The following is a 17,282-nucleotide window of genomic DNA, read 5'->3' as shown; positions in this document are numbered from 1 at the left end:
CTTTTTCGGTAATGACTAGACCTGGATGCAGCCATGAAGCACTGCAGAGCACACACGTCATAATTATTTGCTCAGCTGTAATTGCATAATGGCCTACACTGCTGGCTCTTCAAAACGAGGCCGGGATTCTTTGTCAGCCCGAGGAGATTGCAGACAGCTTTGCGCGCTATTATGCGGCGCAATATGCCCCTAGGGAATCCCTCCCAGCGGACGCTGTTGATAAATTTCTTGCAGATCTCCCGCCACAGGCGATATCAGAAGAGGAGCGAAATCGCCTTGAGCTTCCGCTGTCCGCAGAAGAATTAGGAAAGGCCCTCGGAGAATTGAATGCAGGGAAAGCCCCAGGACCCAACAGGTTCCTGTGCGAGTTCTTTAGGAAATACCACCTCCAATTAGGGGCGCATTATAAGAAAGCTTTAGATGCGGGCCAAGGGGAACCCAGGCGGCACTTCTACTGGCTGATATAGATAGAGCCTTTGACTCGTTGAGTTGGGTTTATTTACATGCACTCCTGCCTCGCCTGAATCTAGGACCCCAGTTTCTATCGTACATACAGCTGCTGTATACTGACTTGACGTATTTCAAAAGACAGTGGTCCCTAGTAGTTCAGGGATTAGGCAGAATTGATGGACATACACTCAATAGTCAGTATGACCTTTGTCCAGCAGGACAGGTTTTTATTTTAAGAGATATGGAAAACATAAAAGGATTTTTTACAAGGTGGGTACAACCAGTAACCCACAGGGGACAAGACAAAACAGGGGGGTAAACTTGACGCAACAAAGGCGGTCTGTGCTAGTATCTCAGTGAACAGACGATGGTAAAGTACAAAGCATCATTGTGAACAATTTTCTATTTGTAGGGTACATATGATGCTACTATGTCGATGGCGTTTCGATGCCTACACACAGATACATGGCATCATCTTCAGGACAAAGAATTAATTTCTTTGTCGTGAAAGCATAACAGTTTTTTGGGGCCTATAAGCATACATACAGTTATATTGGGGAAACAAAAAAAGGGGAGACAAAACATAAACATTGGTCAATAACAAAAAGACTAGGCATGCATATAAATCTGACCAGTGATCATCTGTGGCATTGTGAACTGTTTGTGGCAGTTATTCATCTTTTAGGAATAGTAATTTTGTGAATTGTAACGTGGTGGCGTGACAGGCTTTTGTTTCCATGCAACCTATTGTGAATTGTTTATGACAGTGGGGACAACATTTAAAATCCGACGCAGTGACGGAACTGTGAGGGGCGACGCAAAAAAGCATTCAATGAGCTCAGAGTTGGGCCATGCAAAGTTTAAAAACGGGTGGCGAGCGGTGTAATCGGCGAAGTGTTGGTAACCGGCGGTTACGTGTAAAGATTTTTACATGCGGTACGGAGGCGAAAGGAGTTTGTGAATTATCGTTTAGCTCTACGTGATCAATTTTAAAAGGAAAGTAGCGCGAGCATACAGATCGTGATTTACCAATATTGTGGTCCACAAAGTAGTCTGTTAAGCAGTACCTATGCTTTTGGAATCAAAGCAAGTAAGGAAAATGAAGGGTTTAGGAGCACAATAGTATCCTGCCAAAAAGCGGGAAAATAAAAGAGTGAGTAAAAACATATTGATGGACCGGTGAGAAGGTGATGAAAAGCTCATAAAATAAAATAATTACCAAACTAGGGCAAGGGAGCCTCTAAATACGAGACCGGACCAATCGTGTCTCACTGAGAAGGAAGAAAGTAGATTTATATGAGTTATGGTCCTCGTGGGGTATGGAAATGCCGATTAGAGCATTCTGCAGGTACTTACTTCCTGGTTTGGCTGCTCCTTGTCTATGCAGGATACAGAATGGCGGGAATCGCTGTCGTGCTCGTGCCTGAGGGCTAGATATAGGGGAATTCAGAAATGAAAGAGGGACTAGTCGTGGTGAGTACGGCGGCCATGCTGGAAAGGTGTGGGAGTGTTTAGAGATAGGTAAAGGACTAATCGCAGTGAAACTGGCGGCCATGCTGGAATGGTGTGGGAGTGAGGAGAAGAGGTTATATATAAAGGACTAATCGCAGTGAGATTGGCGGCCATGCTGGAATGGTGTGGCAGTGAGGAGAAGAGGTTATATATAAAACCAAGTGCAATAAACATTTACATATTTACATGAATTATTTAAGAAACATCGCGAAACCTAGGAGGAAGTCAGGTATGTATTACAGGGTGGCTGATCACAGGAGAGATGTCCAATCTTCGAGACGATTGAGGCCTGTATGGATACTGTTGGTGCGCAGTATCCAGTGAAGTTCCTCCTTGTTCAGTAACTGAGTTACGTCCGCTCCTCTGGGTGGTGGTTTTACCATGGTGATGATTGTCCATGTCAGATCATTTTCAGTGTGTCCTTTTTCTTTGAAATGTTCGACAAGAGGGGCATTTGGAGTATGGCACCGGATCCTACTACGGTGTTGTCCGATGCGTAGCTTGACCTTCTGGCTGGTTTGTCCAACATATATCATCTTGCAGGGGCAAAAAATGGCCTACACCACATTGATGGAGTTACAATTAGTGAAGTGTTTTCTTTCAAAGGAAATAGTGCCAAAAGTAAATGTTTTTTCCTCAATAGTGAAGTCACACACTATGCAACTGCCACATTTTGCATGACCCGTTAGGGCAGGTAACCCCCATGCATCATTGATGGTTGTTTTCAAATTAGGCTGAGGTAGGGAAGCTCTTACCAAATGATCTTTTACATTTTTTGCTCTCTTGAATGCAAAGATAGGGTGCTCAAGATTCAGTAGTCCGGCATTTAATACAGGCCAGTGTTTCAAGATGCTTTTCTTTATGGCATTAGAGGCTGGGGTAAAAGTGGTTACACACACTAGTCTGTCTTGGTTTTTCTTTGGTTTTGGTTCTAGCAGACTCTCTCTGGGGCAGTACCAAGCCCTTTTTAAAGAACGCCTTACTAGTTTTCGAGGGTATCCCCTGTTTCTGAGTTTTATGCTGAGAGTTTTTGCCTCGGAGAAATAGTCTTCTTTGAAATAACAGTTTCTTCGAATACGAAGGAATTGTGAAAATGGGAGTGAATCTCTGAGTGCTCTGGATGGTGACTGCTATAATTCAGCAAGGTGTTTCGTTCAGTTGGTTTTCTGTGGAGGCTGGTGGTAAGGCGTCCTTCTGTATGTTTAATTTCTAAATCTAGAAATGGAATTGAGTCTTTATTCTGGGATAGTGTGTATTTCAAGCCATTACTGTTATTGTTAAGCCAATGTAGTAGGTGTAGTAATGCTTCCGGTGAATCGTTCCAAATCATAAATATATCGTCTATATAATCGTTTCCACAGGGCAATGCCACTGTGGAAAGGATTGGATTCTGTCAGTATACAAGAGGTCTCAAGATGATCCATGTAGAGAGTCGCTAGGTTGGGGGCAAAAATAGCCCCCATAGATGTTCCACGTACCTGGCCATAAAATTGACCCTCAAAAAGAAAAAAGTTTTTTGTTAAACAGATCTCCAGAAGTTGAAGAATAAAGACTGATGGGACATTGTGAGGGCGCGGACGTGTGTTAAGAACTGTCTCAATCACGCGTAGTGAATCATATTGTGGAATATTGGTATATAAAGATTCCACATCCAGCGTGCACATCGTGCTGGATGTGGGATCAAATGGGTATTCCTCAATCATAGTGATCATTGACATGCTGTCTCTGATGTAGCACAGTGTGTCAGCTACAAAAGGTTTTATAAAATAGTCAATATAGTGCCCGAGTGGCTCAAGGACAGAGCCACACCCTGACACTATTGGGCGACCAGGTGGAGATTCACAATTCTTGTGAATCTTTGGTAGGCAGTAGATAACTGGTACCCGTGGAGCTTTGGTATTGAGGAACTCATGTTCTTTTTTAGACAGGTATCCTTGTTCTAGGGCATCAGCAGTGACCTGTTGGATCAGTTTCTGTATTTCTTCTGTGGGATTTCGAGGTAGCTTACAGTAGTGTTCAGTGTTAGCTAGTTGGCGATGGATTTCTTTTTTATAGTTATCCAATTCTTGGATAACAATACCACCTCCCTTATCCGCAGGTTTTATTATAATGGAGGAGTTATTTTTCAAGGAGGTTAGAGCTTTCTTTTCGTCAATTGTGATGTTGTAGGGGATGAATGGTTTTTGTTTTTCAAGGGTGGTAAGGTCATTGAGGACAAGTTTCTCAAATGTTAGTATTTCAGGGGGGACCATGCTGCCAGTTGGTGAAAATTTGGACGGTGGTTTAAAAGGAGTGTTCAGGTTTTTCATTGGACTTGGGTTCAGCAAGAAATAACTGTGAAGTCTGATTTTCCTGAAAAATCTTAAGAGCTCGGTTTGAGCATCGATGAAGTTAGGTCGAATAGTTGGGACAAAGGAAAGGCCTTTTGTGAGCAAGGATAGTTCATTGTCTGATAGCTCATGTGTGGTAAGATTAAAAATGGGTAATAAGGCAACTGCTTGAACAGATTCATTATTTTCTAGGACAGTAGTATGGGTTATATCTACCATTGGTAGTGTTGTCGGCGGGTAAACCGCTCGCCTGGTGGATTCGGGCGATTGGGCCATTTCTGAGGCTGTTTGGTTTTGCCTGTTCCCGGCGGTTCTGATTGACCTCTGCCTCGCCCTAAAAAATTCCTGTGCGAGGGTCCTGGGCTATCACTTGGGTCTGAATACTCAGATGTATCTCCTGAGCTATCAGAAAAGCCTACAAAATTTCGTGTTCCGTTAAACCTTCCCCAAGGTCTTTGGTTTTGAGGGCCGTTATAGGCTCGGTTAATATAGTAGTCTTTAATTAGGTAGGGATATGCTCTTTCTTGTGAAAAGTTTTTTATATCTTTTTTTACTTTAGTGTTTTTTTTATCGGTTTCAAATTTGTGGAACTCTTCGATAGTTTTAGCTACTTTTTCGAGGAGTTTCTTAGCCTCAGTGTTGGTATTCTTATCTTTAATTTGTTGTTCCAATTCGCCAATTTCGCTAGCTACTTTTTTTAGTTCTTCTGTCGCAATATCTATTCCTAGCACCATCCAGTGCCTTGAACAGGTAGTGCTGATGTAACTGAAGCCGTTTAAATATTTCGGGTTGTCTGTGAAGACTCCCGGAATATTTCGGACTTGGAGGCCGACTGGTATTATGTTGGCCTTCAGATAATCTGTCAGTAGTTTAATCATTAGTGTTAATCTGACTTCTTTTTTCTTTGCTTTCTCTAATTCCTCCACTGGTGATGCATTTGTTTCAGTGGGTGTTTCTGAAGAATCGGAGAGAAGTGAGGGCCCTCCTAGGATTTTGTTGATGTAGTCAAGAGTATAGAGAGGTGGGTGGTCAGACATGCCTAGTTAAAAAAGTGAGTATTAGTGTGTGAGTGTGTATCCAAAAGAGTGAGGAACGAAATAACTGGAGAACCCACTTGTAAAAAGTGGTGAGGTTTTCACAAACCCTTGCAACCGTGCAGTTGCGCTACATTATTTTCAAAGAACAAGGGAGACCCAAAGGAATATCACTAGGGACCTTGGGCAGTTACGTATTTCAAAAGACAGTCGTCCCTAGTAGTTCAGGGATTAGGCAGAATTGATGGACATACACTCAATAGTCAGTATGACCTTTGTCCAGCAGGACAGGTTTTTATTTTAAGAGATATGGAAAACATAAAAGGATTTTTTACAAGGTGGGTACAACCAGTAACCCACAGGGGACAAGACAAAACAGGGGGGTAAACTTGACGCAACAAAGGCGGTCTGTGCTAGTATCTCAGTGAACAGACAATGGTAAAGTACAAAGCATCATTGTGAACAATTTTCTATTTGTAGGGTACATATGATGCTACTATGTCGACGGCGTTTCGATGCCTACACACAGATACATGGCATCATCTTCAGGACAAAGAATTAATTTGTTTGTCTTGAAAGCATAACAGTTTTTTGGGGCCTATAAGCATACATACAGTTATATTGGGGAAACAAAAAAAGGGGAGACAAAACATAAACATTGGTCAATAACAAAAAGACTAGGCATGCATATAAATCTGACCAGTGATCATCTGTGGCATTGTGAACTGTTTGTGGCAGTTATTCATCTTTTAGGAATAGTAATTTTGTGAATTGTAACGTGGTAGCGTGACAGGCTTTTGTTTCCATGCAACCTATTGTGAATTGTTTATGACAGTGGGGACAACATTTAAAATCCGATGCAGTGACGGAACTGTGAGGGGCGACGCAAAAAAGCATTCAATGAGCTCAGAGTTGGGCCATGCAAAGTTTAAAAACGGGTGGCGAGCGGTGTCAGCGGCGAAGTGTTGGTAACCAGCGGTTACGTGTAAAGATTCTAACCGCCGGGAACAGGCAAAACCAAACAGCCTCAGAAATGGCCCAATCGCCCGAATCCACCAGGCGAGCGGTTTACCCGCCGACAACACTACCAATGGTAGATATAACCCATACTACTGTCCTAGAAAATAATTAATCTGTTCAAGCAGTTGCCTTATTACCCATTTTTAATCTTACCACACATGAGCTATCAGACAATGAACTATCCTTGCTCACAAAAGGCCTTTCCTTTGTCCCAACTATTCGACCTAACTTCATCGATGCTCAAACCGAGCTCTTAAGATTTTTCAGGAAAATCAGACTTCACAGTTATTTCTTGCTGAACCCAAGTCCAATGAAAAACCTGAACACTCCTTTTAAACCACCGTCCAAATTTTCACCAACTGGCAGCATGGTCCCCCTGAAATACTAACATTTGAGAAACTTCTCCTCAATGACCTTACCACCCTTGAAAAACAAAAACCATTCATCCCCTACAACATCACAATTGACGAAAAGAAAGCTCTAACCTCCTTGAAAAATAACTCCTCCATTATAATAAAACCTGCGGATAAGGGAGGTGGTATTGTTATCCAAGAATTGGATAACTATAAAAAAGAAATCCATCGCCAACTAGCTAACACTGAACACTACTGTAAGCTACCTCGAAATCCCACGGAAGAAATAGAGAAACTGATCCAACAGGTCACTGCTGATGCCCTAGAACAAGGATACCTGTCTAAAAAAGAACATGAGTTCCTCAATACCAAAGCTCCACGGGTACCAGTTATCTACTGCCTACCAAAGATTCACAAGAATTGTGAATCTCCACCTGGTCGCCCAATAGTGTCAGGGTGTGGCTCTGTCCTTGAGCCACTCGGGCACTATATTGACTATTTTATAAAAACTTTTGTAGCTGACACACTGTGCTACATCAGAGACAGCATGTCAATGATCACTATGATTGAGGAATACCCATTTGATCCCACATCCAGCATGATGTGCACGCTGGATGTGGAATCTTTATATACCAATGTTCCACAATATGATTCACTACGCGTGATTGAGACAGTTCTTAACACACGTCCGCGCCCTCACAATGTCCCATCAGTCTTTATTCTTCAACTTCTGGAGATCTGTTTAACAAAAAACTTTTTTCTTTTTGAGGGTCAATTTTATGGCCAGGTACGTGGAACATCTATGGGGGCTATTTTTGCCCCCAACCTAGCGACTCTCTACATGGATCATCTTGAGACCTCTTGTATACTGACAGAATCCAATCCTTTCCACAGTGGCATTGCCCTGTGGAAACGATATATAGACGATATATTTATGATTTGGAACGATTCACCGGAAGCATTACCACACCTACTACATTGGCTTAACAATAACAGTAATGGCTTGAAATACACACTATCCCAGAATAAAGACTCAATTCCATTTCTAGATTTAGAAATTAAACATACAGAAGGACGCCTTACCACCAGCCTCCACAGAAAACCAACTGAACGAAACACCTTGCTGAATTATAGCAGTCACCATCCCCGAGCACTCAGAGATTCACTCCCATTTTCACAATTCCTTCGTATTCGAAGAAACTGTTATTTCAAAGAAGACTATTTCTCCGAGGCAAAAACTCTCAGCATAAAACTCAGAAACAGGGGATACCCTCGAAAACTAGTAAGGCGTTCTTTAAAAAGGGCTTGGTACTGCCCCAGAGAGAGTCTGCTAGAACCAAAACCAAAGAAAAACCAAGACAGACTAGTGTGAGTAACCACTTTTACCCCAGCCTCTAATGCCATAAAGAAAAGCATCTTGAAACACTGGCCTGTATTAAATGCCGGACTACTGAATCTTGAGCACCCTATCTTTGCATTCAAGAGAGCAAAAAATGTAAAAGATCATTTGGTAAGAGCTTCCCTACCTCAGCCTAATTTGAAAACAACCATCAATGATGCATGGGGGTTACCTGCCCTAACGGGTCATGCAAAATGTGGCAGTTGCATAGTGTGTGACTTCAATATTGAGGGAAAAACATTTACTTTTGGCACTATTTCCTTTGAAAGAAAACACTTCACTAATTGTAACTCCATCAATGTGGTGTATGCCATTTTTTGCCCCTGCAAGATGATATATGTTGGACAAACCAGCCAGAAGGTCAAGCTACGCATCGGACAACACCGTAGTAGGATCCGGTGCCATACTCCAAATGCCCCTCTTGTCGAACATTTCAAAGAAAAAGGACACACTGAAAATTATCTGACATGGACAATCATCACCATGGTAAAACCACCACCCAGAGGAGCGGACGTAACTCAGTTACTGAACAAGGAGGAACTTCACTGGATACTGCGCACCAACAGTATCCATACAGGCCTCAATCATCTCGAAGATTGGACATCTCTCCTGTGATCAGTCACCCTGTAATACATACCTGACTTCCTCCTAGGTTTCGCGATGTTTCTTAAATAATTCATGTAAATATGTAAATGTTTATTGCACTTAGTTTTATATATAACCTCTTCTCCTCACTCCCACACCATTCCAGCATGGCCGCCAGTCTCACTGCGATTAGTCCTTTATATATAACCTCTTCTCCTCACTCCCACACCATTCCAGCATGGCTGCCAGTTTCACTGCGATTAGTCCTTTACCTATCTCTAAACACTCCCACACCTTTCCAGCATGGCCGCCGTACTCACCACGACTAGTCCCTCTTTCATTTCTGAATTCCCCTATATCTAGCCCTCAGGCACGAGCACGACAGCGATTCCCGCCATTCTGTATCCTGCATAGACAAGGAGCAGCCAAACCAGGAAGTAAGTACCTGCAGAATGCTCTAATCGGCATTTCCATACCCCACGAGGACCATAACTCATGTAATCTACTTTCTTCCTTCTCAGTGAGACACGATTGGTCCGGTCTCGTATTTAGAGGCTCCCTTACCCTGGTTTGGTAATTATTTTATTTTATGAGCTTTTCATCACCTTCTCACCGGTCCATCAATATGTTTTTACTCACTCTTTTATTTTCCCGCTTTTTTGGCAGGATACTATTGTGCTCCTAAACCCTTCATTTTCCTTACTTGCTTTGATTCCAAAAGCATAGGTACTGCTTAACAGACTACTTTGTGGACCACAATATTGGTAAATCACGATCTGTATGCTCGCGCTACTTTCCTTTTAAAATTGATCACGTAGAGCTAAACGATAATTCACAAACTCCTTTCGCCTCTGAACCGCATGTAAAAATCTTTACACGTAACCGCCGGTTACCAACACTTCGCCGATTACACCGCTCGCCACCTGTTTTTAAACTTTGCATGGCCCAACTCTGAGCTCATTGAATGCTTTTTTGCGTCGCCCCTCACAGTTCCGTCACTGCGTCGGATTTTAAATGTTGTCCCCACTGTCATAAACAATTCACAATAGGTTGCATGGAAACAAAAGCCTGTCACGCCACCACGTTACAATTCACAAAATTACTATTCCTAAAAGATGAATAACTGCCACAAACAGTTCACAATGCCACAGATGATCACTGGTCAGATTTATATGCATGCCTAGTCTTTTTGTTATTGACCAATGTTTATGTTTTGTCTCCCCTTTTTTTGTTTCCCCAATATAACTGTATGTATGCTTATAGGCCCCAAAAAACTGTTATGCTTTCAAGACAAACAAATTAATTCTTTGTCCTGAAGATGATGCCATGTATCTGTGTGTAGGCATCAAAACGCCGTCGACATAGTAGCATCATATGTACCCTACAAATAGAAAATTGTTCACAATGATGCTTTGTACTTTACCATTGTCTGTTCACTGAGATACTAGCACAGACCGCCTTTGTTGCGTCAAGTTTACCCCCCTGTTTTGTCTTGTCCCCTGTGGGTTACTGGTTGTACCCACCTTGTAAAAAATCCTTTTATGTTTTCCATATCTCTTAAAATAAAAACCAGTCCTGCTGGACAAAGGTCATACTGACTATTGAGTGTATGTCCATCAATTCTGCCTAATCCCTGAACTACTAGGGACCACTGTCTTTTGAAATACGTAACTGCCCAAGGTCCCTAGTGATATTCCTTTGGGTCTCCCTTGTTCTTTGAAAAAAATGTATACTGGCTTGACGGCGTCTGTGAGAGTGGCTGGGGCTGTATCCGGCGCCTTTCCTATCGGACTGGGCACCCGACAGGGGTGTTCCCGCTCGCCGTACCTGTTCACCCTTGCCATGGAACCTTTGGCGGCGTGGGTGCGCATAGACACGCAGATGAGGGGCTTCGAATGGGAGGCCGGGCCATCGGCAAGGATCGCGCTCTACGCTGATGACGTGCTTTTCTTCCTCACGGACCTCAATAGGTCAGGACCGAGGGTCCTTGAAATTATGCGGGTGTTTGGGGAGGTATCGGGGCTCCATCTAAATGTGCGGAAACCCACACTGTGGACTCTGGGGGACGGTACGGAGCTGGGTACCTGGGCATCGGCTCTACAGGGGGCGACCGGAGGCCTTAAGTATCTTGGGGTGTTCCTGACGGACATACCTGGAGTCTCGTGGGAGCGCAATGTCATTCCTGTCTGGGACCGGGTTCGGTCGGACATGAAAACATGGTCCCATATGCCCTTGAATTTCTATGGCCGCTCGGTCATTTTCAAGATGGTGGCCCTCCCTCATTTACTGTATCAACTACAGAACCGCCCCTACCCTATATTGCTGCAGTGGTTTCGCCAGGTTAATTCGGCGCTAGGCCAGTTTCTCTGGACCGGGGGTGCAGTGAGAGTGGCGCTCCGTACCTGTTTCCTCTCCACATATTGCGGCGGCTTAACATCTTCGGATGTCCTGTCCTATTATCAGGCGTCTCACTTGTTGGTATTGAATGAGTGGTGGTATGGGGATCGGGGCGACCCGGCTTACACCTTGGAGAGGTATTTGATGGAGCCGGACACCCTACATACATTATTGTACTCGGCTGGGAAGAGGAGGAGGCTTCCGGTGGTCACACAGGTGGTCTTTCAGATCTGGCGATGGGCGCTTCACCGCATGGGATGGTGGAACAGGCTGACTGAGGAGACCCCGTTGTGTCAGAATGGTCGCTTACCGTCTCTGGCGTCCTTGCAGGGGTTCTGCGGCTTTGACGCAATAGGGATCTCGGTGCTGGGCCATGGATTAAACCCAGATCTTTTGACTGGGTGTGAGTGTTTGATTGATTCAGATGCTCCGTCCATCACCACCCCCTTTTGTACCCCCATGTAATGAACGGCACAACCCTAAAATCATTCCAAGAACTGAGGGACGAATTTAATATGCCCCAAACCCAGTTCTTTAATTACTTGTAGTTCCGACATGCCATCTCCCCTGCCCTGGAGGGACTAGATTCCTTACCTGAGTTCAGCCCTGTGGAAGCTAAGTTATTCATGGGAGAATTGGAGGAAAAGAAAATATCCTGCATCTATCAATCGTTGGTTACACATTGTTCCTCCTCTCTTGACAAACTGCGGACCACATGGGAGGGAGATGTGGGAGAGCTGGAAGAAGAAGATTGGAGGGAGGCTCTCACTGCTCCTAGGGGTGCGGCAGTTGCCGTACGATTACGATTCATCCAATTTAAATATCTACATATAGCTTACTACACTAGAGAGAGACTGTGGCGAGCGGGTTTGATTGTGTCCCCCGAATGTCTGAGATGTGGTCGAGAGGTGGGCACCTTCCTACATACAGTATGGTCTTGTGGAGCACTGGAGAGATTGTAGACAAGTGTTTAGGACTGCTTAGATGAAGTATTGGGCTGGAAGCTCCCCCGTACATCGCAGCTGGGCCTTCTCCATGTAATGGAACAAGTGGGTGGCAACATCTATAAACGACACTTCCTGCTCCTCGGCCTCACCGTGGCCAAGAGGGATGTGGCCCGCGCCTGGAAGGACCCTAGGGCCCCCCAGGTGGGAGTGTGGAAAAAGGGATTAGATTACTGTATGGGACTGGAGCGTCCAGTGTTTGAGGCAGGAGGTTGCCCCAGGAAGCACTACAAAATATGGAAGAGATGGGCGGAGTACAGGGGATTGTGGCTGGAGCCGCCAGCACAGCGGGATGTAGATACTGAACAGATGCTTTGAGAACCGGGGTGAGGGAAAGTATGCATTACCAGTTTCATAATGATTATATTTCTTGGACCTGTGAGGACATCGTGCAAGGGGCTAGGGCGGGGTCGGGGGGGGGGTTAATACGGGGTATGGGGGTGGGAGAATTATAGTAATTATGCTTCTTTTTGACTACTGTATTGATTGCTACTCTGTGCATTTTGATTATATGCTCACAGCCCCTCTGGTGTTCTGAGTACTGTGGTTTACTTGCAATCTCTCTTAAGAAAACAATAAAAAGTTTGTTCTGAAAAAAAACATGTATACAGTGATAACAAAAATAATACATTTTACTCTATTCAATGAATGTTCTTATTTTTTTCAGAGAGTAACCTCACATCTTTACCATCTTTACCTATTAACTGGTGAGAGCATAAAATTACGAACAAGTGAGCTAAAGGAAGCACAACTTCTAGAATCTTACTGGTTTATTCACTGCAGTTGCACAAAGAAAAGAGTTGTCAAAAGTGATAGTTCATGCTAATTATATAATACATGTAAATTATCCTTTTCAACCACCAGGAAAGCTAAAACACTTTAAAATTTACTATCAAATATAAAATAATAAATGGTATTAGTGATGTGAACCTGAAATGTCCAGTGACATTTATAACCACCCAGGCTTTGGCATAGTGGTACATTCTGTCATAAGAACCCCTTGATGTTTGTATACCATGCTATTAAAAAGTTATCCATCAGATATCTTCTATTACCATGCTCAGATTAAAAAGTTAGGAAATGAGCGGTATCCACAAAGTGATAGATGTATCAATCTATTCATATAGTTATGAACGCAATCCTTAATAAAGTGTAAAATTATGTTTGCATAAAGAAATATTTCTTACCTGGCCCAATATAGCTAGGATTAAAGAGCTTTTTCCACTTCCTACACTTCCGCAAATTCCAATCAATTTTCCCTAGGTATATAAAAAAGCGTACAGTGAGTCAATTGAATAAACGTACAATCATTCTTAACTGTTGCTGCTTATGAAATAAAAAAATGTACACCAGTGACAGAATTAGGCACACCTGTTGCCATATAGTATCTGCACGATTTCAATGTTCAAAGTTTAATGCAGATTTGTTAATTTTCTTTTTAAATGGCTAACAACCCAACTTCATACAAATTGCAATCACACTGTTTGCATAACAACACCAATATGCTCTGATGCATTACAGTCCTTTGATATTAGTCATACGAAGTAGTGTTTGCAATGTGTTATCGAGAGTAACAATTTAGTTTGAAGGTACTTGAAATGCTGCTTGGTGTTTCTCAGGTTTAAGTGCCACTCCAGTAAACAGATGTATGCCACAGGCTCATCAGATGAATAGCTCCAAGAGGAGCCCAACAATCAAGGGAGAAGGGTGCACACTGCTTGATATAACAGCATCAGTTCTCCCTGATGCATTATGGTAGACGCAGTTCAGAATTACAGTAATTTTAAATCATTGACACATAGTAGAGTGTTCATTATGTCATATTACTATAATGCAAAAGGGAGAAAATAAGTGTGTTCCGTCGCCCATTTGACTGCGTTCTGTTTGGAGTGACTTACTGAAGAGCCCCTGTGGGTGCATCTGTACACTTGAACTATGTATAAATATGTTATTTCTATAGTGCACATCTAGCCAAATGGCAGTGGCATTTGGCTGTACATGGTCAAAGGCAAGCTCATAGTCAGCCAGTGATAGGCGAGGAAGCTGAATTGTGTTAGGTTAATACATTAGGATGTATTGTTCTGTGAAGAGGGGAGTCTTCAACTCTTTTCGAAAATGGAACAGTGTTGGGGTGGTTCTGATGGATACGGGGTGTAGTTCCAGTTCATGGGTGCATAGATGGAAACGGCCTCTTGTTTTGTTTAAAAATTTTACACTTCTTAGTCTGCAGTCAGTTGGAGTCCTGGCTACAGGTATTGATAACCAGGATAGGTGGTGAGCTTGGCTGCAGGGTATTTTGGGGTGCAGGTTGTCATTCCTTTGTAAATTATGCTTTTTTTTAAGATGGTGTGGGTTGGCAAGAGGAATATTGGCGTTCCATTAGGAAAGGGCTGATGTGATTGTATTTCTACAAGCCCTAGATGAGATGTGTTGCACCATGTAGGATACACCTAAGGGGTGCCAACTTGCAATCTGGGAGGCTGTGGAGTAGGGCATTACCATCACCATCCAGATGCAAGTGCACAAGGGCTTGAAAATGAGTTCTGAAACTACGTTCTGGAAGAATGGTTTGACTTTCTTTAAAAAAGAGAGTTGATATGAGGCCGTCCTGGATTTTTGGCAATGTGTTCCTTGAGAGAGAGGTTGGTGTCCAGGGTGAATCCAATTGATTTGGCATTCACTAATGTAAGAAATGGGTTATTAGTTGAGGTGGGGGACAAAGGCAATCAGACTTAAATAAGAGGAAATGTGTGTATTTATGCAGCATTGCAAACAGCAATAAAGTGAAAAAATAACACGAGAACATACACCAATTTAGCACATTAAATTGCATTTTAATAAATAAAATGACACCAAAATGAAAAAATCTAATACGAACAACCGAAGACACTTGCAGTTATCTGTACATGCTGGACAAGGGGAAAGTCACAAGTTGAAGCCAACCACTACAGAGCATGGGTTGGATTCAGTTACTAGGTTAGTCTCATTGAAGGGCTACCTTCACAAGTCCTACACGAAGGGTGCCTTTCACATTGGCGGGTGCTGCAGGGAGGAGGATGTTGGCGCAAGGAGCAGGTTGAGCGTGGCAGATGGTAGTTGCAAAAGACCGGTCATCGCTGAAGCTTTCCGTTGATTGATCCTCGTGGACGGTTGCTCTAGGCTGCAAAAGAAGGTTCCGCTGGAGCTTTGCGTTGGTGGTCATTGTAGGTGGTTGATTCCCAGAGCGCAGAGGTCACTTTACTGATGTGAGGAGCCTAAAGCTTCTGTATCTTCCCCTTTTCTTCTAGAGGACTACACATTAATTCCAGCCAAGGGTCTAGAACCTGGGGGACACCCCTAAGGGATCAGGACTCCAGAAAAAGGCCAGCAGCAGGACTCAAACAGGTCCAGTTGGTGCTGGTAAGATGGGCAATTGCAAAGAGGCCTCTGAAAGCTTGTTGTGTCAGTATAGCTCACCCAGGGGGTTTACCAACTGACCCATGGAGTCACTCTGGGCAACATGGGTTCAAGTCAAGCAGGTAAAAATGTCCTCCTTCGGTCAACAGGGCAGTGGCTCTTCCTCAGACAGCAGGGCAGTCCCTCTTCTTCAGACATCAGGGCAGTCCTTCTTCTGACTCTTCCACAGGTCCAGGAGTGTTTGATAAGAGGTTCCGAAGGTCCCATTATTTTAACCTTGTGCTAGTCTTTGTGTGGGGGGAATTCCCTGGCCCACCCTTAAAACTGGTTCAGGCCAGTTCTTTTCCTTCCCCTTGTCCTGGTTCCAAACTATCTAGTGTTACAAAGGCACAGGTAAGGCTGTTGTCTGTTTCCTTTGAATGTGCTGCAGACAAGTACTGGGAAGTGTAATCAGGCAGGGTTCAACAACTTCTCACCCATCCTGTCAGAAAGACCAGCTCCCGCTTTGTCTCAATGTCTGGAAGAAATACACAACCCACAACAGGAAAGTCATTCACAATCATGTGACCCAGGACACTGGCAGAAAGACCAATTTATAATCAGGACAAGGGACAGCTCCTCCCCAGCCATCGTATCAGGTAGACCCTCTCCCCTCACACCTAGGTTTATATTTGTTTCACTTTCTGGAAGCAATACACAACCCACAAATGAAGAGTCATTCACAGCCTTGTGACCCAGGAGACTGGCATATCGAAAAACATGGTTCGGTGAGGAAAATCCCAACTTGCTAAAATTTATTTTTCAAAACTTTACCTTAATATCTGACTTTACCATTACAAAGGATTTTAATTTACAATTAATTTGAATGCAAACATAATTTCTCTATCTGCTCTCAATTTGAAGTTAGCACTTAATAAATGTAACAAGGCAATCCAGTGTTAGTCTATGGGAGGAATAGCCTTACAACAGTGTAAATTTACTTTAGGAGTTTTTCACTGCCAGGACATGTAAATCTTAAACCAACATGTCCCAATTTTAAATACCAGGCACCCTGCCCTACAAGCCTTTAGGACCTACCTTACGTGTGCCTTATAAGTATTAAAAAAAGAAAGGTTTTGGCTTGACAAAATGTTTATTTTGCCATATTGAAATGTCAGTTTAAATCTGCGTCACGGACTGCAGTGCCAGGCCTGAGATAGGCTTTACAGTGCTACTTCAGTGAATGGCACAATGAGTGCTGCTGCTCACTAATATAATTTAATTTAAAAGCCCTGAGTAAAGGTAGTAGCAGTTACTAGGGACTTACAAGTATATTAAATGTGCCAATTAAACATTGAAGACCTATTTTACCATGTTTTAAATAAATCACAAGCACTATAGCACTGGTTAGCAGGGGTAAAGTACGCAGAGTCCTAATGGCAAAAAATAAAACGAGTTTAGCAAAGTTAGGGGGTGAAGGCAAAACATCTGGGTAAATGCCACACTAAATATTTCAGGTTTAAAAATCCTGTAAACCATCTTCAAGTGTCCTGTGGTCAACAACAAGAGATTCAATGTTTCAGGAGGACATTTACAACCCAGTTTTCTGTAGCTAGGTCTCTCTAGTTTCCTATTGATACCCAGGACATCCTCAATAAGCAAAAAGTTTAAAAGAAATTTGAATGAAAATACTAGAAAAACTGCTGAAATCTTGTGGGATAGGAGAGCCGTAAATCATCAAAATATCTTTTTTTTTGTCCTCATTCTGCCAATACTCTTGTCAGGGTGTACTCTAATCCATCTGTGTCTTACCCAGGGAGCTT

The 17,282-nt window shown here is 43.1% G+C and overlaps 1 protein-coding gene across 1 annotated transcript in view; it reads right to left on the bottom strand.

Annotated features, from left to right (window-relative positions):
* Window positions 1-17,282, bottom strand: part of LOC147697160 (ATP-binding cassette sub-family C member 5-like) — a 2,119,944-nt gene that overhangs the window by 1,030,094 nt on the left and 1,072,568 nt on the right. Inside the window, exon 11 of the mRNA XM_086934231.1 lies at window positions 13,272-13,343. Coding sequence (XP_086790357.1) covers window positions 13,272-13,343 — 72 coding nt within the window. The remainder of the gene's footprint in view (window positions 1-13,271; window positions 13,344-17,282) is intronic.

This window comes from Lissotriton vulgaris, chromosome 8 (assembly GCF_964263255.1).
Source record: "Lissotriton vulgaris chromosome 8, aLisVul1.2, whole genome shotgun sequence".
NCBI lineage: Eukaryota > Metazoa > Chordata > Amphibia > Caudata > Salamandridae > Lissotriton > Lissotriton vulgaris.
The sequence above is the reverse complement of the archived record's forward strand: the minus strand, read 5'-3'. Positions and strand labels throughout refer to the sequence as shown.